The 25,905-nt window shown below is 46.6% G+C and overlaps 1 protein-coding gene and 1 non-coding gene across 2 annotated transcripts in view; both read left to right on the top strand.

The window, feature by feature from the left end:
• The window catches only part of DYNC1LI2 (dynein cytoplasmic 1 light intermediate chain 2), a 56,425-nt gene that overhangs the window by 17,277 nt on the left and 13,243 nt on the right, over positions 1 to 25,905 (top strand). Inside the window, exons 5-10 of the mRNA XM_088458340.1 lie at positions 16,632 to 16,801; positions 18,882 to 18,975; positions 21,552 to 21,687; positions 22,239 to 22,350; positions 22,436 to 22,495; positions 23,752 to 23,793. Of these exons, the coding sequence (XP_088314466.1) occupies positions 16,632 to 16,801; positions 18,882 to 18,975; positions 21,552 to 21,687; positions 22,239 to 22,350; positions 22,436 to 22,495; positions 23,752 to 23,793 (614 nt within the window). The remainder of the gene's footprint in view (positions 1 to 16,631; positions 16,802 to 18,881; positions 18,976 to 21,551; positions 21,688 to 22,238; positions 22,351 to 22,435; positions 22,496 to 23,751; positions 23,794 to 25,905) is intronic.
• LOC148474576 (U6 spliceosomal RNA) lies at positions 585 to 687 on the top strand. Its single transcript, XR_015872870.1, has one exon. It is a non-coding gene; the product is annotated as a U6 spliceosomal RNA (small nuclear RNA).

Genomic DNA, 25,905 nt, shown 5'->3' on the forward strand with positions numbered 1-25,905 from the left:
GATCCATCATCAAATATGTAATATTTCTGTGTGTATCTTTACCGGTACAAGGTCTTATTTAAATCCGCCTTTTAACTAATATGCACTTCACCATTATAAGTATGAATGTACTGATACACTAGCAGACCGTATTTAGGGTATATGTATAATCTCTATATGTATACACATCCCTAATGTAACAAGCTCAGGTTTAGAGTCCTGTTGTACAAGCTTCTTGTCTCCACTAACATTTTGCTAGTTTTCTACAGTATTTCCTAAGACAACATCGCCAGACTGAAGTCCGTGCTGTAGAGCATTGCTTTTAGCCCACTGAACTACTCTCTATACCTGACGTGACGGGTTGCTGTGAGAGGGAAAAGGTCAGTGACATTCTACATAGCGTCTAGAGGGCTTCTGGTTACTCACAGGTAAGCGGTACCTCACTAATTCCTCGGAAGAGGCTACTATTTCATGCAACCTGGCATTACAAGTCTCCCGTCCGCACCCTAGCTGCAGTCCTAGCAGCCATCCGCTCTCATGATCAGTTGGCTCTACTACACTTTAGAGCTTTCCTGGCGTGTGGGTGCATAGTTCCAACATTGAGAGTGCTCGCTTCAGCAGCACATTTTCTAAAAATTGGAACGATACAGAGAAGATTTGCATAGCCCCTGCGATGACACGCATTTTCGTGAAGCATTCCATACTTAATTGTCACTTTATTCTACTAGAATTTGTTGGAGTTATAAAGGACTGTAGCACTTCTATGGGCTAAGGCACTTCTTTACATTAAAGTGTGCGGTCATTCTGTTCTGCATTGGGAGCCCGATTCCTGTTCAGTATCTTTGAATATTTTCATCACACTGACAGGTACCTGATGGGTACTTTTATGGTTGTCCTAGTTCTCTAGCCTTGCTGTATGGGATGCTTCTATATATATTGGTAGCTCTCCCTGGGTGGCTGTTGCATCCGTGTTTTTTAACTGCCTGGGTATCCGGGTTGTTTTCATACTATGTTCGGGCCAGCAGTTTGTACTGACTACGCACTTCCATCATGAGGGATGTTGTCTGTTGTTTGGGGTCGTTGCTGTGGTTTTCTTTTCAGGCCGGCACAGGGCGTGTGCCGTATAGTCCCCGCCTGAGGCGCCCCATACACGAGTTTGAGACCCATCCCAAGCGGTAGTGACCTCCCTATAGGCAGGCAACTGATGAGCTGCCAGACACTCTGCCAGTGGTCTGGTATGGGGATTTATTATTGCAGGGTTTCCGTTGCTGTTTGATCTCTCTGTTTCAGAGTGGTGGTACTGCTGTCTGACTCTCTGAAAGAATTGAGACCACAATTCCTTTCAAAACCGCCTCTGCCTCATACCCCGTGGGATCTCTATTTGTTGGAGACTTCCTTCCGCTGGTTGACAGCCTTGTAGTAGTTGGGCCTCGAGAATGGTCCAGGGCGACTGTTCGGTCTTCACTTTTTCCTCCCTGTATACTCTTGTTAGGAGTCTGTGGACAGGATCAGCTCTGTATCTGTAGATTGGTATTCTTATACGTATGTCTATATGTATTCTGTCCAGCACTGCTGGAGGTCTGCTGTCGGCGACTTATACAGCTTCCTATGTTCGACTATGGTTCGGACTTGGTCTGTTTTCAGCTGGGTTTATGCTGCTTTTGATGTTTTCATCTGCGGGTGTTCTTTCGCTAGCTGTTGTTCCATTCGAATTATGCTGTAAGTTGTGGAATTTCTGTGGTTGTTTAGCAGGGAGTTTTGATTGTCTCTTCTGCTCTGCGACACTTGATCCTCAGCTCTTGCCTTTCCATTGAGCCTACGGTTCTTGGCGATCCGGGTTTTCGGTTTTGCCAAAGGGTCTGCAAGTTCTCCGCGCTTCCCACCCGGGAGGTTGGCTTTGGGACGTCCCCACTGTCTTGAACTCCAGTGTCCCCTAGTGGATGAAGGAGAAAACAGGATTTTGGTACTTACCGATAAATCCCTTTCTCCGATTCCACAGGGGACACTGGACGCCCGCCCAGCGCTGCGTACCTGCCGTGTTTTTTTAGTTCCTTATATGGTTGTGTGACTGCATGTGTTCCCTGCAGTGGGTTCCTCGGTTCTCCTTCAGTCGGTATTGTTCCGTTCTGTGTTCATCTCCTTCTCCTCATTTTCCTATTGTCCTCCGTCTCCTCTCGGGCTCAGTTCTTAAACTGGGGCTGATGGGGCATAGAGGGGGAGGAGCCAGTCACACTTCTGAATTATTTAAAGTGCCAGGCTCTGCTCTACCACCGTCTATACCCCACTGTCTTGAACTCCAGTGTCCCCTGTGGAATCGGAGAAAGGGATTTATCGGTAAGTACCAAAATCCTGTTTTTATTAGATCCAAATATATTTTGCTTACAATGTGCACAAAGACTCTTCCATAGCAGTCTGTTCCCACCATTCAGTTATAATGGCTGATCAGATGGTTGCGCATGATAGGTTGTTGTCTAAACACTCATTATTTAATAGTGGGAACTATAGCTTAAGGGCTATTCCTTCCCCATGGACTGAGCACCAATCAGCATAACTGAAGCCTAGTTTGTCTGCACCACAAATCTTAGCACGGAGGCTGAGCAGCCGGACTACTTTCAGATTCTCTGTGAGTGTGGTCATTAGATGACTGCAAACACTGCATGATAGGCGAGATAGGTGTCCTCTTCCAATTGTTTTTACCAAGGTGCCTGACAGTGAGCTGAACAATGTTATCTGATTGGTATTGGGAATCGCGCTCGTTTTGTAGACCTGGTGTGACATCAAGCCGCAGTATGCGGAAACCCAATTAGCCAATAAGCACAGTAATAGGAGCGATCACCAAGTGAGACTTTGATTGCTGTGCAAAGCCCCTGTAGGGAGAGTGGACACAGTGCACAAAGTGGCTGCAAGTCGGCAAGACTGAATAAAATAAATGGATATTGTGTGTAATAATAATTTTCAGGATATTACCATATATTAGCACAGGGCTCGACAAATCCCGGGGGCCAGGTCGCCATGGCTACCAGTATTTGGAGTGAGGGGGGAAAGCAGATCCTCATCAGCTCCGGCGGAGATTCTCGCCTATAGTATTGCGGTGTTTTCTTATCATGCACAGGAATGCATGTGCTGAGTGTCGCCTGCGGTGACTGCTGTGCCTCTGTCCGTCCCGGCCTGCACTGACGATGACTCTCCATCCTGGCCTGCTCTGATCCCCTGCTGTCTGTCCCAGTCTATGCGGATCCTCCTGTACGTCCCCCGGCTGTATGCTGTCTCCTATCTCCGGCTGCATAGAGCTCTCCGGTAGTAGGGTCTATGCGTGGCCAGGGATTGCGGAGCGGCTTCAGAGGGATAGTGGTGTGACCACGAGGGGAGGGGGGGTTTTGTTTTACTTTCTGGCACCATTGTTTTATGTGAAATGTGGTCCGTTATTACTGGAGGGTGGGGGGTGGAGCAGGGGAGCTGTGCAGAGCAGTGAGGGGGCCTCCATGTTACTGTATCCATTCAACTGTGACCATTTTGTGGACTAGTATAATGTGTGTAACAGAGCTGTGCGCCTCACTCCTGTAATTTTGTTTGTGGTGGGCGGTGATCTGGCTCCTACACTTTCATCCCGGCTCCTAGATTTTAGAAAAAATTGTCAAGCCCTGTATTAGCATATAACATTTTTACCAGGGCCGTAGCTAGGGTAGTGCGGCCGGTGCCATCGCACAGGGCACCACAGGTCAGGGGGCGTTTGAGCCTGTCAAATCTCTGTTTGTTATCATTATCACTTGTAGCTTCCTCTTATTTCATCCCCAGCATCTCCTGGCCTCCCCTATCTCTTCCCTGGCCCTTCCCCATGAGTACATTCCCCTTTTTTGGGTGCATTATGTCCCTTTAAAAAATGAGGGGGGCGCCAATGCTCTTTCTGGCACAGGGCACCAAAAAGTCTAGTTACTGCTCTGATTTGTACGATTGTTTTTGTGCTTAATGTCAGTTGAAATAGAAATAATGCTTTGTGTGCTGGTCCTCGTTGGATGGATCAGGCCATAGGGAGACTGTTAGGTTTCGGTGCTTTGTGCCTGTAAGTAAGAGGTGAGAACCAAGACATCTGAGCGGGCTTTCTCTATTGTGGTGGGATCAATCTTTCTAGTTGCAGTGGTATTTACAAAAGGAGATTGTTACAGGTATAATCATTACTCCCTTATAATGGAGAGCTACCTGTAAGCATAGGTCTTGCTGACCTACCAGAGGTAAAAATGTGGCCTCATACACCTATCCTTTTTGGAGCCATATGGCACAATCCGCGGGTAGCGATCCCCATGCTGTGTACTTTCATCCATTGTGCGACTTTTCCATCCGTTTTGCACCTTAGGTTGCCTATAATGTACTAGGTACTTGTGATTCAGCCGCACCAAAACATTATTCCTAAGGTCCATGGCATGATGGGCAGGGCTATTTAGTGCGATTTGAGGAAAGGTGTACATTGACACATCTGTGGGAACATTGCAGCTTTCCAGTGGCTGTTGAACTACATGTCCCAGGGCATATTGGCCATACAGTGGATTAAATTCTTTTTGTTCCCAGTTTAATGTGTTTTAGGAATCTTAGGAGGGAGATTCAACTGTTCGTAGCTCCCGTCTAAACTGCACGGGAACTATTCAGTTGTTTTTCACAACCAGTCACGAGGCTGCACCCATCGCAGATATCTGCTCAGTCCCTTCTGATGTGCGAGCAGAAATCTGCGTAGAGTAGGACTTTGGGGCTGGGTACAAGTGCCGGGTGGATACTGAATTGGTGACATCAGAACTTGCTGTTCATACATATAGTACTATGGTCTATATAATGAAAGTGCTTCTATGAAAAGTACACTAATGTGTAACATTCTAAAGGCTGGTACACATTAGAAGATGTCTAGTGTGTACTGACCACGTTAGCGACTGCACCTGGCGGGGTGCCGGTATTGGCAAGTGCGTACAGACTTGGCGATCCCGGAAGCGACGGCCTTCACGAACGATGTAGTAATGCATGCAGCTCTGACGGGCGATGTCGCTGATGCGCGGGAGCGTGCATCGTCAGCGCCATAGCGAGTGCGCACTAGACTATGTGCCCGATCTCGTCCGGACAGATCGGACGAGATATCGTCTAGTGTGTACCAGGCATAATCCTTATACTGATGGGTTTGGTGTTTGCAAGCTTACAGTATAGGGCCGGATTCAATTAGCTGCAAAAAATGAGATGTTTTTGCCTCATTTGCGTGTTTTGAGGCGAAGTTTTCACCTGCTTACTCAATGCGCGCACCCGATTTTTGCCCTATTCAGTTGTAAAACAGGAAGAAAACTCATATAGGCGAATGCAGCAAATAGCGGAACCGGCGAAAAGGTACATTATTTTGGGGGGGAGGACATTTGTCTGTACCCCGAATAAAGCCTAAATCCATATAGAAGTGTATTATTAGCCATAATAAAAGTAATTAGGGATCTTATATTGAGTCAGAGGGCATTTTTATGCATATTTGCATAAGTGTGGAAAAATTATATTAAGCAGTTCTAATTGGACACTGAAGCCACCAAAATGGGTTCTTACAGCTTCCGCACCATAACTGCAGAAGATGGATTCTGCTCGCAGCCTACCAAGATGCAAACCGAATCTGACTACTGTATCCGCGGGTAAAAATGCGCAACGTGAGCTACCGACAACGCCTTGCGGCTAATTGCATCTGCCCGTGAGTGTGTGTTTTGTTGATCCCAGCACTGCATGAGTTAAAACATTTTGGATTCCGCTTGAAGGCGTCACACCTGATGGTTTCACAGTGCTTGTAACATAGCCTGGCTCCCGTCCAGGTTTACACAGGTGGTTTACTCTTTTTAAAGTGCTTTATAAAACAATGTTGAGAATGGATCTTTAGAAAATAAAGCTTTGTCACCATAGATTCGCTGGCTGGTGTTTGGGAGTGGTCGAAGTTACTTGGTACAGAAGTGTCTGCGTCCTGGGATAGTCACACATGTTTGTGATGAGGCAGACGGCAATCTGTATACTCTTTAGTAGAGACTGGACATTCCGCTACTAGCTGTTTCATTTAATAGAAGTCACTGATGTTTCACAAGCATTTTAGCAGCATACAAAATGCTAATGCTTTGTGTGAAGGGGTATTTGAAGTGTACTGTCCACATTTTGAAGGCTTTTAATAGAAACCATCCTTCGTCTCACCTGGATTGTGCCCTGTATTTTACCAAACTAGAAAAGCTGATTTAGGCCTCTTGTAAAATAATAAAAGAGAGAAAATATAGGAAAACAAATTATATAATTTTATTTATTGGAACTTACGGGGGGGCTTCAATTGAATGCGATGTTGAATAGCGCTGGGAATGAGTTCCCGGAGCTATCAAACCAATTGGATGACTGTTAACCTGCGATTATAGGATTTCTGCTTGCACCTTTTTGATGTGCGAGCAAAAATCTGACTAAACTAGGGCTTCCGATGCTGGGTTCGGGCTTACTGCGTGCACTGAACAGCATCGCAATTGACACTTAAGTCGAAGAATGCAGGTCACCGCGACCAAACACCCGGCATTAGGCGCCATAACTTGCATCTCCGGAAATTAAGTGCAGGACGCGAGGGGGACAATAGGATAGCTCCAGGAACTTATTCCCAGCGCTATTCAACATCACACTGAATTGAATCGCCCCCATAGGATTAAGGAAAAAAATCTCACCATCCAGCACTATTAAATTGTTATATATTTACATCTTGTTTTGTTTCTGAAACTTTTTTACGTATATATTTATTTCATAACTTTTCGACATTTAATATGAAGTGAGTTGCCATCCTGCTGTTGTAGGACAAATAGCCTAAATGTAAAAGTTTTGCTTCTTTTTTTGTTTTTGTAAATTACCCGCTGTAGAAGACTTCTGTGTGATTTGTGCTGATACAGCCGCAATGAGGGGTGTGTATAGTTCATAGCTCCGTGCACGGTATCTGAGACAGCGGTGGAATCACTAGTTTCCTTCCTGAGGCTGTTATCAGCCTGACGTTACGTTTGTCACCTATTTTTGGCCCTGGATTATTTTTAAATCTGTTCCTAGTTAAAGAAATCCATCTGCGAGATGGGTTATTTGCCGATTGCTCTTCAATATATGACTTGAATGTTTGTGCGTGAACGTGTGTTATGCGTGTTATTTCCCTTCCAATAGGTTGTGGGAATCCCAAGCTGACAAATATTTGAAGAAGCAATAAGATGTCCAAACTACATGTTCTGTGCAAATATTGGTATTACAGGAGCTGTTAACACATGTCTAGTCTGCACACACACGCAGGCTCTTTGTCTGCTAAGCATAAGGATTATTACTATTAGTCCATGTAAGGCTGTGGCTTTGTGTTGTGTCCATATTGTTTCCCAGCCTTATAATAGGAAGAGCGGGTATCTAAAACACTGATTGGCAGATTATTGTTTACAAGCCTACCTTCAGTCTTTAAGAATGTGATTTAGCTATAAAGGGTTTTCCAGATCATGTCTTTATGCTGCCACCAGTACATGTTGTCAAATTTTTTTTTTTTAAATCTTGTGACTAAACTAGAGTTGTCCTTTATTTCTGCTATAAATGTATCCCCGATAGTAATACCAGGGATGCCCCATGCCAGCTGACTATCCGCACAGACAGCCAGCAGCTGCAGAATTGTACACACAAACTTCATGGAGAATCCTGGTACTACGTGTTCTGTGGGGATCCCATCATAGAACTGCGGGGCATGACACCCATTTGGGAGCCCTCTCCGTTACATCATTTTTGAGACCTGCTGATGTCAAAATTGGGCAACTTGTGGCATTAGCTGCAACATATCTACTGTAAGTCATTGTCCACACCACCAGCTCCTATACCCCTCTTCTAAAATTTCCAATCAACCTGTCCATATATCTACAACCGTTTGGGGCAATTCCCCGTTCTGCCAATGGTGAGGTCGGGGGAATCTGGACTATTGAACTTGTTGAAAGATCTCAATCTCGATCCCCACCCAAAGGATTACCAATCATCGATGGCCGACGTTTTGGGGCGTTCCTAAGGGAACGCCTACAGTCAGAAGCCGGCCCACTGACATCACTAGTGATGTCAGTGGGAGTGATTTTGGCTCTGATAGAGCCAAAATCACTCCGGGCCTTGCGGTTGAAAACCTCAACCGCAGGGTCCGGCTCGCAGTCCAGACCATCGCGGCCATCAAACTGCACGCTCGTATAGGCTGTGGGTGGTGACCCACAGCTATACGAGCGTCCAGGAGGACGCTCCATAGTTATGGAGGATGGCCCTCATTCAGAGCGTGCGCTCTGCTCAGAGCGTACGGCTCTGAATGAGGGCCTTAGATCTCAGATGTATAGGCCTCTTTATATAGCACACACATCTATTCCACTGTGCTTTACATTGAATATTAGTCATTCACATCAGTCACTGCTTACTTATTAGAGCTTACAATGTATATTTCTACTTCAGGGTCCATAGGGGGTCCACAGGGTTGACCTTGGGGGTATAGGTTGGGAACCAAATCCGGGCACCACGCAGTTAAAGCTTTTAGCTCCCAGGATGCACTGGGTCCACTCTCCCTATAACCCCACCCCCAAGCCAGAGGCACCTCAGTTTAAGTTGGTGCCTGGCCGGAGTCGGGTCACCGTTAGCGCAGGGGGAGCTGATTAGCAGCCCCTAAGCTTATTTTATTTTTTTAGGGACAAAGTTTTTTTTTTTGGACTTTGGACTCTTCAGAGCGGCAGCGTCGGACTGTCCATAGGACGTCTAAGCTGCCGCTCCGTCACCCCGCTGGCGCTGAGACGCCAGTACAGATCTGGGGATCTCAGCGGGACCCCAGAGTCTGTACTAGCCGGACTCTGCGGGAGCCCAGGACTGCTGCCGGATCCACGGGGAGCAGGTAAGGTCGCGGATCACCGCTTGCGGTGATCCACGCATTTCAAATGCAGTCCTGTGCCTCCGGTCTCAGGGGACAGACTGGAGGCGCCGGCAGTGGCGGCGGGCCCCCCATACCCCGTGTGTCCACTAGACCACCAGGGACTTAACGATCGGTGCAGGGAGCCGGCGTCCCGGGGGTTAATAGCCGGCCAGGGGAGGCAGCCTTCCCTGTTACAGCGGCTCCTCCCCTCAGCTCAGCGCGCCTTTCAGTATCCATAGTCTGGCGTCGCTGAGCTGCTTCCTCCGCGGGCCACGCTTCCTCTGAGGTCTCCAGCGGCCATTTTATCTCTGTGGTGCAGCAGAAATCTCTCAGGATGGCAGTGAGTCCAGTCCCCCTGCGTACCTCACCATCAGGTCAGTGTACACAGCGCTGTAGCCTTCCCAGACACTGAATCTGGGCAGTTGAATGCAGTGTAATAGTGCAGTATATTATATGACATGTTTATGTATATATGTATATATCTGCATTGTATGTGACTTATGCTAGTGCTGACTGTACTTTATTCTCTCACCTGTCAGTGTATATCTATCCCTTTTCTTTATCTGCCCTAATACAGCTGTACTTAGGGTGGTTCTGAGACCTCACATTTATATACTTGTTAATATTTGTGTGGTTTGTCACATACTGTTGCGTGCTGCACGTTGCCATATTTTAGATGGACCTGTGTGTTGCATACGCTGAAAATGGGTCCCTGCAGCTAATTTTTGGCATCAGTCAGGACCAGTATAGTGCTGCTTAATATTTCCGCCAAGATTGGTCAGATATGTCTGACCAGGAGATAGAGCGTTATACTGCACCCATTTTTACTATCCTGCAAGTCATGTGCTGCAGGTGTTAGTGCGGAGGATTTGACTCATAAAGGGTTCTGTATGGCGTCATCTGGTGCCGGCCTCTTTCACGACCCCCTTGGGCGGTTTGTTTTCTCGGGATCCTCTCAATTGCGGATCGCCGGGCGGGCCCCATTGTTGTACCTCACTTGGGGTTACTTCACCATACTGCCCTTTTCATCTCAGGGTATCTCGCAGCTTCTTGCACTCTTCCCCTGTGACACAGACTACCGCTCCCTGCAGGGGTTTTTCGCAGTATATGAATTCCCCCTGGTGCCACAATAGTCTGTCATTCCCCTTGCAGGGATTACCACAACAGCCACCCTGGGTGGATGTCGTTTTCTACGAAACGCTAATTGGCGTGGTTGACGCCCTGTGGTTACTTCCCAGTTGGCTCTGCCGTGAACTGGGTACTGTTCGGGGCTCTTTCCCTCTTACACGGGGGGAAGCCTATTTCAGGTATTATTATCCCTGCTTTAGGGCTGGTAGCAGGTCCATTCTGGTTAGAGTGAATGTTGACCTGCACCTGTATCATACACCCTCAGTATTGCGTGCCTTCGGGTTACCTGTTGCTGACTAGCGGGTGGATCGCATAGCGGGACCCTGGATGTTGCCAGATAGGAGGTGTTACGACAGTGTTTGGCCTCCTGTCCCAAATTCCCTGAGGGTCATCACGAGCCCCTCCTGGGGGGGATGGGCGTGTTGCTCGTCTGATTACAGACGTTACTATGCCTCCCATTCCTGCGTGGTCGGATTCTTCGGATCCGTAGGTGGTAACTCTGCCTGAAATCAGTATACTTGCTTTCAGGAGTTGTTACCCATCCTACCATGGCTATAGCATGGTTGGTTAATACTATTGCATATTGGGTTGATGCATTTGTAACGTTTTTTCCCCTCCAACACGTCGGGGGTTCAAATGTATTTGGTCGCTCACGTAATATATGCTGTTGTCATAGGTGGAAATGCCTATATTGGATACCAGTCTCCTAACTTTCAGAGTTCCGGCTGCGACTGTAATACCCTATGGCTGCGCTCTGGGAATGCAGAGGTGCAGATACCATCTTTAGGGTTGATATTGTTTGGTCCTGACCTTGACAAGATTGTAGTAACATTGGCAGTATTACTAACGACAAGTTTACCGCTTTCAGCTATGCCCACTACAAGGCCTCAGACTAAGTCTGTTAAGTCTTTTTTGTCCTCTGGGTCAGCCTAAAGGTCTGTTTCTTCGTAGACTGTCGGCATCTACAAGGGCCGACATATCCAGTACCGAGCAGGCCTGGACTGCCAGCCGATCCTGCTTCTGAACCTACGGATATCTCTTCAGTCTGACGGGACAGGCCTACAACTGGGAGATACCGATTTTCTCAGTTCGCCCGGTATTAGTGTCAAGTTGCCGCGGCTACGTGGGTAGGAGGGTACGCCCTCTTTACAAGGGCCTTACAGATCCAGAAAGCTATGCAGTTGTTGCGGTAAGCGGAGCTAATTAGGCCATCCCCACTATCTCAGTGAGGGACTGGTTGTTCTGCTTTCTTTCTGGTGCGGTGGCTGAATGGTCCTCTTTGGCCTATTCTCTGTCTCAATTCCCTGAACCAGTTCCTAAAGCTACCTGGGCTCAGGAGGAAATCCCTATGCTCCATCATACGATGTTTGGAACCTGGGGACTTTATGGTATCACTGGATATACAGGACGCGTGCCTACGGGTACTTACAGAGACCTTTCCTCAGCATGGGCTGAGGTTTGCTGTATCACAGCAACACTTACAATTTTTCGGGCTCTGCCTGTTGGGACTGTCCTCAGCCCCACAGGGGTTTACCAGCGTTTTGGATTTTCTGACAGTTCTTCTGTTCAGTATATCCCAATGCTCCTGTACCTGGACGGCCTCCTGCTCTTAGCGGGATCACCGGGGTACTTTACAGCCAGGTCAGGATGACTGTGGCTTCTTCAGGGTGCAGACGTTTAATCAACGGGGAAAAAGTCCTCCCTGCATCCCTCTCTGGGTATTCTTCATCTAGGATCCCTGCTGGATTCTCAGAATCTGAGAATTCTTCTGGCGTAAGACGGAATCTCCACTCTTCCATTAGGAGTACATGGTTGTCTGCGCAGTCGACAGATGTCTTTACACTCTGGGATGCATGGTGGAATGGGCTCAGTTCCATTCCAGGCCTTTCCATAATTGGCTCATCTCCAGATGGAACGAGTTTTTTCTGTCGGATAACTGTTCAAACGATGATGCTCTCTCCGGAGGCAAGTCGGTCCCTGTCCGGGTGGCTATGGCCATCTCGTCCAGGGTTTTCTTTGCTATGGACAGTGTCTGGATCGAATCCTTTTCAGTGCAGTTGGACGTCTGTCGATTCCACCCTGTCAATTAACTTACTCTGGCATAACTCTTGTTTCCCGGTGAACCTGAAAAGGTTCAGTCCGACAGGGTCAGGACAGTGGCTTCCTTTTTAGCAACACTGTTCGTTGGGTGGCAATGACAGGTATGTCACATATTCGGACATAGTCCGAGGGTCTCCTCCCGACCATCTCTGCAGCGTTCATTTCAGGAGCTCTCCATTGGGAAGCGGGAGTCCTCAGCCGTCACGACGTGCATCCCGGGGACTAGTCTCTTCCCCAAGAGAGGTTTCATCTCCTGGTGAGCAGGGGGGGCCCCCCTGAGGTGACCCTCATGGCCTTCTGACTTTATCACACTATGGTGTTACAGTCCAGCTCTGGGGATTCTGAAGCAACCTTCAGCGACTCTTTGTCGGTGAAGTGGTCCTTCCAATTAACGTACCTGTGTTCTCCGGTCTCCCTTCTTCCTCGAGGTCTTTGGAAGTGTTTTCAATCGAGACGGAGATGCTTTCCTGCTGGTGGCTCCTGATTGCCCCAGATGTCAGGGGTACTTGGATCTTCGGAGTCTCTCCATCGATACTCCATCCCTGATGCTTCACTGCCCGGACCTGTTGTCTCAGGGTCCTTGGTTTTGCCTTGGACCTGGGTCGTTTGTCTTTGACTGTGTCCTTACAGTGGTCTTACGGCTTCCCTGGCTTTGTCATCGTTGGAATGATTAGAGCACATGGATCAGCTTTTGCTGGGACCTACCACAAACTGTGGCAGCCATAAATCTTATGGTATTGTACCTGTCGATGCAATCCTCCGGTGTCCAGGATTTCCAGATATTCTGGCATTCCTTCCGGCTGGCTTGGGTTTCACACTTGGCCTGGTCTTCCTGACAGTGCGGATCTCTACACTGTCAGTATGGTTAAGATATGGAATTGCTCCACTCTGGTATCCAGTTCATCCTTTGGAGTGTTTTCTTGATTATGCCTCCATTTGTCCTCCCTAGGGACTCCTTGGGAGTAAGTAGTGGTTCTTCGTTACCTCCGGGGACAGTCAATGGAACCGCTGGTTGTGATAGCCATTACATGGTCTATTGCTTAGGCTCTCTCTTTCTCTCAGGGTGTTTATATCAACCAGGAGAGTGTCTGAATTGGGAGCGTTCTCATGTGGCTCCCTCTTCTGGAGGGCATCATGTCAGGGTGTGAGTTGCTCTCGCCCTGTGTTTCTTCTTAGTGGTTTTCAGGTTCCATATTATTCTGGAACTTATGGTACGGCCATTCTGTCCCCAGTCCTCTCGGCTGGTGTGGCCTCATTGACTGTGGTCTGGCCTCTTTGGATTTATGTGATCCGTTCAGGTTCCTTACGGAAATCGGACTCCTTATTGGTGGTCTGAGATTTCTGGTTTTCACAGGAAAGGATGGCCGGCCTATAACCAAATGTTGGCTGGATGGCCTCGTAGGTCTTCCTCAGGGGCCTACCCATGGGTAGGCCTTCCTGTTGTTGATGCTTGTTTTTTCTCGGGCCATGTGACCCTCGTGTGCGGCTCGCTGTGGCGCCTCGGCTGTTTTGCCTTACTAGGTGGCCACGTGGTCTTCTGTCCACACCTTTTTAAGGTTCTAGGCATTGGTTTCCTTTGCCTCTCAGGATGCTTCCTTTTTGGCGACGGATTCTCCTCTCAGCACAGGAGCGTCCCCACCCTTGGTTGAACTGCTTTGGGACATCCCCAAGGTCAACCCTGTGGACCCCCTATGGACCCTGAAGTAGAAAACAAGAGATATGGTAAGAACTTACCTTTGTTATCTCTGTTTCTACGAAGTCCATAGGGTCCACAGGGCGCCCGCCCTGACGCACCTGGCTTCATATGGGCTGTGTGGCTGGTCACCGGTTTTCCGTCTCCCATTTCTGTGAGTATGGTTATTGAGTGTTCCAGTTTTCTCTCTCTTTTTCTCTCCTCCTCCGGCCTTTGGCTACTTACAAACTGAGGTGCCTCTGGCTTGGGGGTGGGGTTATAGGGAGAGTGGACCCAGTGCATCCTGGGAGCTAAAAGCTTTAACTGCGTGGTGCCCGGATTTGGTTCCCAACCTATACCCCCAAGGTCAACCCTGTGGACCCTATGGACTTCGTAGAAACAGAGATAACAAAGGTAAGTTCTTACCATATCTCTTGTTTTCCTACCACATGGAAACACACACACTAGGGATATATTTTTTTTGTCATTAGACAACTTACTAGTATTCTTTTGGAGTCTGGGAGGAGACCGAAGGGGTGTGGATTAACAGACAGTAAAAAGGTTGACAGTGTCTAGATAGACTCCAGATGTTAGTCAATAGGTTGACTGGGATAAAGGTCAACACACTAAAGGTAGGCATGTAAGAAGATCAACAGAGTCAAAAGGTCGACGAGAAAATGATCGACACAAAAAAAAAATGATCGTCTCCTGATTTCCCCCCCACCCCTCCCTTTTTTTTTAGCCCTAATCTTCACCCTAACCCTCCCCTTGGTGACTAACCCTAAATGTCACTCCTACTGCCTAATCCTAACCGTTGGGGTTAGAATCTGGTACCTAACCGTCGGGGTAGGTGTCTGACCCTAACCGTCCCTTCTAGGGCCCAACCCTTCAGTAAGTGCCTAATCCTAACTCTCCCTCCTGGTGCCTGAACCCTAACCGTCGGGGTAGGTGTCTGACCCTAACCGTCCCTTCGAGTGCCTAACCCTAACTCTCCCTCCTGGTGCCTAAACCATAACAGTTGGGGTAAGTGCCTGACCCTCCAGTAAGTGCCTAATCCGAAAAAAAGAAAATACAAATAAATCATGTGGCAACATGGCTTTATTTTTTTTTTTTGGTCGACCATTTTCACGGCAATTTTTTTACCCTGTCGACCATTTGTACCTGTCAACTTTCTTACATGTCTACCTTTAGTGTGTTGACCTTTTGTCCCAGTCAACCTATTAACTAACAGCTGGAGTCTATCTAGACATTGTCGACCTTTTTACTGTCTGTAGTCGGGAACCCATACGAGAATACCCGGGGAGAACATACAAACACCACACAGGACGTGATGGGAATCGAATCCAAGACCTCAGTGGTGTGAAGCAGTGATGCTACTTCTCTCCACAGCCCTCTGCTATAATTCAGTATTACTCACCCGCTGTAATTTATCCCCTTATCGTATATTTACGCAGAGGGCTGAGGTGGACGTGTCACACAGGCTATTGCTCCAGACACTGATAGACAGGAGCTGATGCTGGGTGTATAGATATATAGATAGATATCTAAGTCCAGACATTCCTAAAGGCAATAAAAGTATTTTCCCTACAAGTGAAGGCAATTAGTCTGCCACTGGGAGATGATTATTTTAACAACCCATTACGCACTGTAATACTGACATAATATGAGGCTGCCTGTCAGGAAGAGAGACCAGATAGGCAGGAGGGAGAGGCCAATCACTGCACCCGATCAACTATACATCAGAAGTTGTCCCTTGTTCTATATGAAACGTTAACAGAAAACTGTTTCACCGATTGCTGGGTATACACTGGCTGACACATCGGCTGCTCAATTGAGCGGCCGATATATCGTGTGTGCGTCATCAATTGTGTACAGACGATATGTCTGTGCAGCACAGCCGATGCCCAATATATCTGTAGATATATCGGTGCATCATGCTGTGTGTATTGGTGGTCAGCCGACCTCCTGTACACTTGTTGCATAGGGTGCCGGTGACTGACATAACAAGCGGATAGGCACATGTAAATGCCTGCCCAGTTGTGATGGCAGTTACGGCACATCGGGCCAACGACTGGTAAGTGTGTATGCACTCATACGGCGGCTCATCCTAGTAGTGTATACTCACCTTAATTCATGACTGCACAAATAAGTTTTACTTTTTGGTGGTTTTTTCCTTGGGTGTAAATTTTCTATAAAGTAAACGAACATAAATTTTTGCGATTCCCAATGTGTGGTCATCTTCATCCATGTCCTCGTAGTGTCATTTCTTGCTACGGGATGTGGTCATAATCCCGACTGCGGGGATTACGGGACTCAGAATGCTGGCGCTGGAATTCCGACACCTGTCAGAATCCTCGCGCCGGCCTCCCAACCGCCGGAATCCCGAAAGTAAGTAGCGTGTGGTTAGTGGGAGGGTTAGGGCTAGGCATTAAGGGGAGGTTGTGTTTTGGCACCGGGAGGGGTAGGGAGAGGGGTCTGTATCCTAACCCTGTCGGGAGGCCGGCGTCGCGATTCTGGCCGCCGGATCTCGAGCGCCGCCATTTTGTGCTAAACCCCTTGCTACATCTGTTAGGACATCTTTTGTCCACAAGTAGAGGTTTCATGCGCACATAAGTGCACTGTGATTACTTTTCATTGTCAGGACATGGTTAATTGCACAAAGCCAGGCTCTCTACTTACTTAAAGAAATGTGATGTCAGAAAAACTTCTACAAAAGCAAAGCATTGTAACAACAAAAGCTCAGTGTTGGTGAAACAGATATAGCCGTCTATTGTAGTTCTACTGACACATGGCTTCATCTGTTACGGCCTTGGGTCACTGACACCGTTTCATGTTTCTCTGCAGTTGTTAAAGACTTTCAGGAATACCTGGAACCTGAAGACACATCCTCTGGTTCCCCGCAGAGAAGAGGTCCCTCCGTGTCTGGCCCCGATGATGAAAATGTTATCCTGCCACTTGGGGACAATGTTCTGACTCACAATCTTGGCATTCCTGTGCTAGTGGTTTGCACTAAGGTCAGTTCTGCTGTGATGTAGAAACTGGGCTTACAGCACTTACAGCCTCATTTATCAACGAGTTTATCACTCACAACTAGTGATAGATGTCACTGTGTATGATAAATGGTGCTCCAGCCAATCAGCTCCCAACTGTCATTTTTCTAACAGTTGACAGTTGGGAGCTGATTGGCTGGAGCACCATTTATCATACACAGTGACATCTATCACTAGTTTTGAGTGATAAACTCGTTGATAAATGAGGCCCTTAGTATATTGTTTGTAAGTAGGTGATGTTTTGTAGGAACACAAGCTGTCTTTAAAGCTCGTAAACCTAAAAAGGAGCTCCACATGTTAGTGACATGCAGTGATAAGACCTATTACAGGAGAACCTGACGTGCCTCTATGACCTCTGCTGTGTTTTACGTTACATCTCCAGGTCCTGCTATCACATTCTATTTATACTTTGCCGAGTGCCCTGCGCATGTATTCTAACAATTGTGACTTGCCGCTGTGCTGTGGGCCAGGATGAGTTTGTACAGTAGAGCGTCTGCTCTGGTTCTAAGTCATGCTGCATACATTACAGCACTGTGTTCTCTCCCTGCTGGCTTCCATATAAGTGCTGGTGAGGCAGAGGTACTATATGGAGGAAGCCATCTGATGCCAGAAAATGAGCTTCACTGTGTGCCACTGACAGTATCAGAGTGTACAATTTATAGTATACAGGTCCTGCTCTACAGTGAGTAGGTGCAATGGGTTTCTCATTTTAAATCATGTGCCTAACATAGCTGTAATATGTAAGTATTTCTAGCGCCCCTGTGTTGTGGAGGCCGCCCAGCGCCCCTGTGTTGTGGAGGCCGCCCAGCGCCCCTGTGTTGTGGAGGCCACCCAGCGTTACACCTCGCTCGCTGTAATGAGCTTACAGACTTTATCAAACTAGTTTTGGTTGGTCCAGCTGAGATTTGTTTCTTAGTACATAACAAAGCATTAATTATAGAAGTGTTTTATCATTGATAAAGATGTTCGGTATTTGAGATTATGAATACTAGCAATCTTTGTGCTGACACATTGAAGTCCATAGAGAGCTCATCTCCAGTCCCATGAGAGCGATTACACCCAGAGGACATTGTATGCAGCATTCTCACAGCTTAATAGCTTCAGAGTGTCAGCACGGTGATATGAACGTTAGTAATTATCTAGCTGGAAAATGTTTGCATTGCTCGCATGACCCCTCCATACAGGAGAGCTCCACCTAAAATGTTTTACTTGTCCTACTGCCCTTTGGTGACTGTATTGTAATACCAGCCCCAGCAATGTTTTACCTTTTTATAACTACTTTCCAGTGTAGATCGCTACCAAGAAACGCTGGGCGCTTCTGCATATATTGCCAGTAAGAGTTCTACTTGCTGTAATTCCTGGGTTACACTCCTCTATGCTGTCATTACACCTATAAGTGACTATAATGTGCTGTACAACCATGGTACAATGCAGTATAGCTTGTTAAACTATATACCATAATGCCAATTGTAAAATCACATTTCAATCACCATTATGTGTCGGGAACATGGTGCAGCATAGCAGCGTGCAACCAGGACTTGGAGCGCTGCAGTTTGTACAGTTAATATGCTGAGCTGGAAAAATAATTGTTCCATACAGTTGTACTATATTCCACTAGCTGTGTATGTGGGGCTCACTGCTATCTGACCTAACTGCTCCACACAGCTCTGCACAGAATATTGTGCAGTGTGTCCTGCAGGATCATCATTACAAGATGTTAAGCTGGGTACTCGCTGAGGCGATGTCTGCACGATATGTCGTTTCTGGCAGAATCAGAACGTCGTAACGGCCACATCGCTCAGTGTGGACGGCCAATATGCGCTCTCCCTCAGCAGCATGCGACGACGTCCGGTCGGCCGCGCTGCACGTTCAACCGGACAATATCGTAAGTGGCCCCGTTACAGGTAATGAAGGACGGAACGAGGTATTGTTCATTACCTCCTCCTATATGTTGGCCCGGTACACATCGCTCAGTGTGTACACAGCTTTAGAACAATTCCTGCACTTAATATGGTGCTAAGTGTGTCTCTGTCTTGTGTCTTAGTGTGATGGAGTGAGTGTACTGGAAAAGGAACATGACTACAGAGATGAGCATTTCGACTTCATCCAGTCTCACATTCGGAGTTTCTGTCTGCAGTGTATCCTTAACCGCAATATACTTATGATCTGCCCCCCTCTATCTAGCTGTGTTGTAAAGCAGATGCCTATTGCTTTCCAAAAAAGACTATCGAATTCAGTTTTAGATTGTGTACAGATCATATGCCTCTGAATTGAAGTCTTGAATGCAGGTGGTGTGTGTATGTATAATATATGGGCACGATTCTATTCTATGCGATGTGAATAGCGCCGGGAGTGAGCTCCCGGAGCTATTCAATAAACCGCGCTGCCAAGTCCGACTAGGATTTCTTCTCGCATCCCCCCGGGGATGAGAGCAGAAATCCGACAAAAGTCACGGCGCGAGGCTGTTTTTTGCCCATCGCGCCGGGAAGTTAGGTCGGGGAATGCCCGTTATCGCGCCTTAAACAGGGTGTTTAGTCGCGAGAACGGGCATTCTCCGACTAAACACCATGCACAATTGAATAGCTCCGGGAGCTATCTCCCGGTGCTATTCACATCGCATAGAATAGAATCGTGCCATATACACACACACACACACACGCATAAATATTGGGACATTGATAGAATTTTCAGATTTTGGCCTCTATTCACCACCACAATGGCTTTGAAATTAAACAAACAGGATGTGCTTTAACTGCAGACTTTCAGATTTAATTTGAGGGTAATTACATCCAAATCAGATGGTGTATGAATTACAACGGTTTCTATATGTGCCTCCCACTTTTTAAGGGGCCAAAAGTAATGGGACTATCAACTCAAAAGCTATTTCATGGACAGGTGTGGGCTATTCCCTCGTTATTTCATTATCAATTAAACAGGTAAAAGGTCTGGAGTTGATTCTAGGTGTGACATTTGCATTTGGAATCAGTTGCTGTCGACTCTCAATATGAGATCCAAAGAGCTGTCACTATCAGTGAAGCAAGCCATCATTAGGCTGAAAAATCAAAACAAACCCATCAGAGAGATAGCAAAAACATTAGGTGTGGCCAGATCAACTGTTTGGAACATTCTTAAAAAGAAAGAACGCACCGGAGAGCTCAGCAACACCAAAAGACCCGGAAGACCACGGAAAACAACTGTGGTGGATGACAAAATAATTATTTCCCTGGTGAAGAAAAACCCCTTCACAACAGTTGGCCAAATCAAGAACACTCTCCAGGAGGTAGGTGTATATGTGTCAAAGGCAACAATCCAAAGAACACTTCACAAGAGTGAATATAGAGGGTTCACCACAAGATGTAAACCGTTGGTGAGCCTCAAAAACAGGAAGAGCAGATTAGAGTTTGCCAAACAACATCTAAAAAAGCCATTACAGTTCTGGAACAACATCCTATGGACAGATGAGACAAAGATCAACTTGTACCAGAGTGATGGGAAGAGAAGAGTATGGAGAAGGAAAGGAACTGCTCATGATCCAAAACATACCACCTCATCAGTGAAGCATGGTGGTGGTAGTGTCATGGCGTGGGCATGTATGGCTACCAATGGAACTGGTTCCCTTGTATTTATTGTGATGTAACTGCTGACAAAAGCAGCAGAATGAATTTTGAAGTGTTTCGGGCAATATTATATGCTCATATTCAGTCAAATGCTTCAGAACTCATTGGACGGCGCTTCACAGTGCAGATGGACAATGACCTGAAGCATACTGCAAAAGCAACCAAAGAGTTTTTTAAGGCTAAAAAGTGGAATGTTATGCAATGGCCAAGTCAATCCCCTGACCTGAATCCGATTGAGCATGCATTTCACTTGATGAAGACAAAACTGAAGGGAAAATGCCCCAAGAACAAGCAGGAACTGAAGACATTTGCAGTAGAGGCCTGGCAGAGCATCACCAGGGATGAAACCCAGCGTCTGGTGATGTCTATGCGTTCCAGACTTCAGGCTGTAATTGCCTGCAAAGGATTTGCAACAAAGTATTAAAAAGTAAAAGTTAGATTTAGGATTGTTTAGTTTGTCCCATTACTTTTGGCCCCTTAAAAAGTGGGAGGCACATATAGAAACCGTTGTAATTCCTACACCGTTCACCTGATTTGGATGTAATTACCCTCAAATTAAATCTGAAAGTCTGCAGTTAAATCACATCTTGTTTGTTTCATTTCAAAGCCATTGTGGTGGTGAATAGAGGCCAAAATATGAAAATTCTGTCAATGTCCCAATATTTATGCATCGGACTGTGTGTATGTGTGTATGCATGTATGTATATATATATATATATATATATATATATATATATATATATATATATATATATGTGTGTGTAATCTGTGACTACTGTGCAAGTTTATAGATAAACACTGCCTGAATTATATGGAGTTTCCACTGTTTGTTACATTAGAGTAGCTTTATTTAAAGCTCTAAGAGAGCTATTGTGTATGCCAGACTTGTCACCTTGAGAATACAATACAACACATACCAGCGTGCCACTAACTAATTATCTTGTGGAGAAAAATGCATTTTTCCCTGTATATTTTTATACACTATTTGTGTGTAAATGATGTCCTGCTGTAAACTTATGTGTATCACAGTGAGGCATTACTGTGTGTGTGTGTGATTGCACTATTTGCCCTCCTCTTTCCTTAAATAAACATGACAGATGGAGCTGCCTTAATTTATACTTCTGTAAAAGAAGAGAAAAACTTGGATCTGTTGTACAAATACATTCTCCATAAAACCTATGGATTCCACTATAACACGCCTGCCTTAGTGGTGGAGAAGGACGCCGTGTTTATGTAAGTTTGATGGGTGCTTTTTCTGTTTCATTTGTCCTTGAATGACGTCATTTTAGCCAGTCCCTCTTTGGATAAACTTCAGAACTATAATTGGTGCGTACACACTAGACGATATTTTACACGATTCGCCCAATTTCAACGCATCGGAACGACAAATCGTGTAAAATATGCCCTAATCGCGAGTGTCCACTCGCGGTCACGATGCCAATGCTCGTACCTATGGGTGGTACATTGCATCTTCAGATCTTGCCTACTGCAGGCAAGATTTACCAATCTCATACACGATTTTGTGCAGATTGATCTTTAGTCAGATTGGACACTTTTTAGCACCATATCGTATCCTGGAGTGCCAGGGAGAGTTCAAGGGAAATCACTCACGATATCTCATCGTGAACACACCGTCTAGTGTGTAGGCACCAAGACTTCAAAGGTCACCTGGATCAGTGGTATTTGGACTGTGAATCCCTCTTCTTGTATGAAACGATTTGAAATTTCTGTTTAATGCTCCGTAGGGAATTCCGTGCCATCTAACATTCTGTGTCTCCTATTAGTCCTGCTGGCTGGGACAACGAGAAGAAAATAGGAATTTTGCATGAAAATTTCTCTAGCATCAAACCGGAAGATGCCTTTGAAGATTTTATTGTAAAGCCTCCTGTCAGGAAGGTCAGTGTGTGTCTTCTGCTCGCTATCTGCCGATAAAACTTCTATCACGCCGAGACTCCATTGTGACCCATGTTCTTTTCTCCAGCTGGTCCACGATAAGGAGGTCGCAGCGGAAGATGAGCAGGTCTTCCTAATGAAACAGCAGGTTTGGTGGCAGCTTTTTACTTTCATTCCAACAACTTATATGCTTGTTCTCTTTTATACAGTTAAACAATTATTTTGCCATTATTGGGGGGGGGCGCGTAGGTTGTACAATTTGGTCCTTATTCCTTGACAGATCGGCAAGTGGAACTTCCAGGCATGCCCGTGTTTGTAGAAGGTACCAGGGCCTATAATGGTAGGACAACCGTTTTAAAGGGCCAACAACAGACCATAACTGGCCTTCAACTACTCGGAGAATATATTTAATAAAAAAAAAAAAAGATTCTTAAATTCTGTTAATGTATTTTTGCTTCTGCATACGAATGTGCAATAGACTTCTTATGTGTTTTAGCGGTTAAACTTGTATTTCTTCTTCGGGGTACATAGGGATCCACAGGGATACCATGGGGATATTATTGTTGGCAGACCAGGCACCAAACAGTTAAAGCTCTGGCTCTCAGAATGCCCTGGGTCCTCCTCCATATATACCCCGCTCCTAGCCTTAGGACTTCAGTTTGGTGTGGCAGGACTCAGTCATAAGCCTTTAATTTGTGTTAAGTTGTGTTTTTTTTTTTTTTAGTTGGCAGTACCAGGCGTCTGTATTAAGACGCATGTGATGCGGCTACATCTATCTCCGCTGGGCCGCAACATCCGTAATTGTGCTGGGGATTTTGGCGGGTCGTGGCTGAGCTTAGCTACAAGCGAGGCTGCGACCTGTACTGCACCGGATGCTCGGAGATGTCAGGTAAGGCGATTCCTCTCTTACGGGGAATCGCACGTGGCGGTCCTTGCTTCTGGTGTCTGAGACTCACCAGTAGCTGCTGCTGGTAAGGACCAGGGATTGTCCGCATCCTTACTACAACAGCCGGGGCCCTATCGTCTGACGCCGGAGGCCTGCGTTCCTTGCTGATTAATGCAGCTTAGGGGAGGTAGGCGCCCCCCCCGGCATCTCCTCCCCGACCCATACACAGTCCCTAGAAGGGTTTCGCGCGTCTGGGTTGCTCCGCCTACCCTCCACGTGCATGAGATGCACGTGGTGCACCCGGTAGCTGTGGCCTCAGGAGGGTCTGGGTAAGTCTCCCTGTATACCTCTCCCTTGGTTAAGGTATACGGTACTCCATGTCCTACCATTCCTTTGCGTAGCTGTAGCTGATTTAGAGCCGTTTATAAGGATATTACATGTGCATTGTATGTGAGATTTATTGGCCATTTAGTCAACTGGTAATTTTATAACCCTTTTTTTTTTTTCTTTCTGTGTAGTCTTACTTAGCAAAGCAGCCGGCCACTCCTACAAGAGCCTCGGTGAGTACAACTATCCATGACTGAGAATTCTGTCTCTTGCAGCTGCCGGACGCTCTGTCTTTACCTTAATGTCTCTTCATGTGTTTAGCTGCAGTGTTGCTTGCTACCCCATTATACTGGTAAATGTCAGAAGATTATAAAAGTTTCATTGCTGCTGGGGGCCACAGAAATGTCCTGCAGTGGAACAGTCCTGGCTCCATTTGCCATGTGCATTACCTTACTTGGCAACAAGTGTTTCATACCCTGAAGTTTATACATATTTCCAGCTATTGGACACTTGTACTAGTCTCGCTGACAAAGGACAATTGTCCAGTAACTCCTATTAACCAGTCAGGTGCTGGTTACTGTGGTATACGTTAGCGCATCTCAATTCTGATGCAAGCAAGCACACGACTGGTTGTGCAGCCCTTACGACCTCCCTAACCTCATCATGGTTTGTTAGACGCCACATAATTGTGCAGCACCAGACAAAGGCGGTGCAGGCATAAGACACAGGGTAGACTGGTCCATGCCAGTTACAGCGTACGGTCTTGAGATGGTTGCAGCTAGTGGAACTCCTCGTGTGACTTGAGACTTCCTATGGGAAACCACCCAGTGTGCGGCAGCCTCTGGTGGGGATATAGGATATGATACAGTAAAGAGATGGGTTTGAGAACTTGAATTGGCTTCTGGAGGTAATTGGGAGGCGGTGTAAGGATTTCCAGATGATGTGGAGTGACGAGAGAGGATTAATAGTCCCGCCTCAGCATTTAGGATGGATTATAGCTCGGATAAACGGGTGAGGAGGAGGCTTAGACAGTAGGAGGTTGCATTAGTGATGGCAGGAGATAATGAACAGAAAGGAGCTCATTCGGGAAATGTTACGGTGTAAGCAACTGGGTGGCTGGAATGATGAGCTCCATTTAGGACTTGAGCATTGGGTAGCAACCAAATATCAGCCTACAGGGTTGGGTTAGCTGTAAAATCTTGAAACATCATATATTGTTACTGCAATTTATTTTTTTTTAAATCATTACAATTATTGTAATTATTATTAGGTCGGCGCTACACTTAGTGTAATATATACGACTAACACAGTGGGTAGAGATAGAGCTTGATAATTTATTGGTAAAATTGGGGTCACAATGCCCCTATATGTGGGTAAATAATGCAAGGTAAATAAGTCACAGCGTGGATACCCTGGTTTTAGGACAGGGTATGGTATATAGTGGTAGGGGGGTATATACCAGCTGGAGTCCTGGATGAGTTAATATTGCTACCTAAGGTAGTGCAATGGTAGTAAGATGCAGCTGTGATAGCACCACCAGCAACTCTTCTGATATTATGAGTCAGTGTAAAGTCCTATACGCAGGGTGTCCAAGTCTGTGTCTGGCAGGGCGGCGTCCCGTATCCCCCAGGTGCACAAAACTTACCCTCGGCGTCCTTTTCTGATCATCTCCAGGTGAGCGACGTCCTTTTCTCCGGTCTTGGATCCTCCGGTCCTTTGTTCCGCTATGGTTGGCAGTGTGTATGGATACGTGCGCCGCTTGGGAACAGTATCCCCACCGGCGGTCCACGAGACTTCCGGGTATATGCACTCTCGCGAGATCGTGCAAATCCCCGGGCTCAGCAGACACTGCACGGTGGCTCAACTCGGCACTGCGAGGAGACTTGGGAGTGGGAGTCGGCGGTGTGTACGAGTCTGTAGTTAGAATCCTGTGTAACTTCCCAACGCGTATCGGCTATTGCCTTCCTCAGGGGTTTAACGCACTACCTTGGGTAGCAATAGCGCCGTGTTTGGGTTAGATATTCCCAGGGAGGTCCGCAGCAAGCACTGAGTATATACAGCCACATACTAATCTTAGCGCAGGTCTCCACCTCCTCCTTGTTACATTACAATTATTGGTCTAATATTCTCTATTTAATTTTTATTTGCACCAAGTCACATCTTCCCCTGGTTATTTTTGGTCTGCGGACCTAGGCTGGTCTCCTCGTGTATAGACCGCATCTATCATCTTAGGCGGTCTCACATCCCTCCTTATGTGTTCATCTGCCAGCACAGCCCCAATAGCCTGAGTACATAACAGCATGTTGGTCACAAGCTGAGGGGGTGTGAGTCTGAGACCTAATCAT

Source organism: Taudactylus pleione, unplaced genomic scaffold, assembly GCF_031769625.1.
Source record: "Taudactylus pleione unplaced genomic scaffold, aTauple2 ptg000828l, whole genome shotgun sequence".
In the NCBI taxonomy this organism is placed as follows: Eukaryota; Metazoa; Chordata; class Amphibia; order Anura; family Myobatrachidae; genus Taudactylus; species Taudactylus pleione.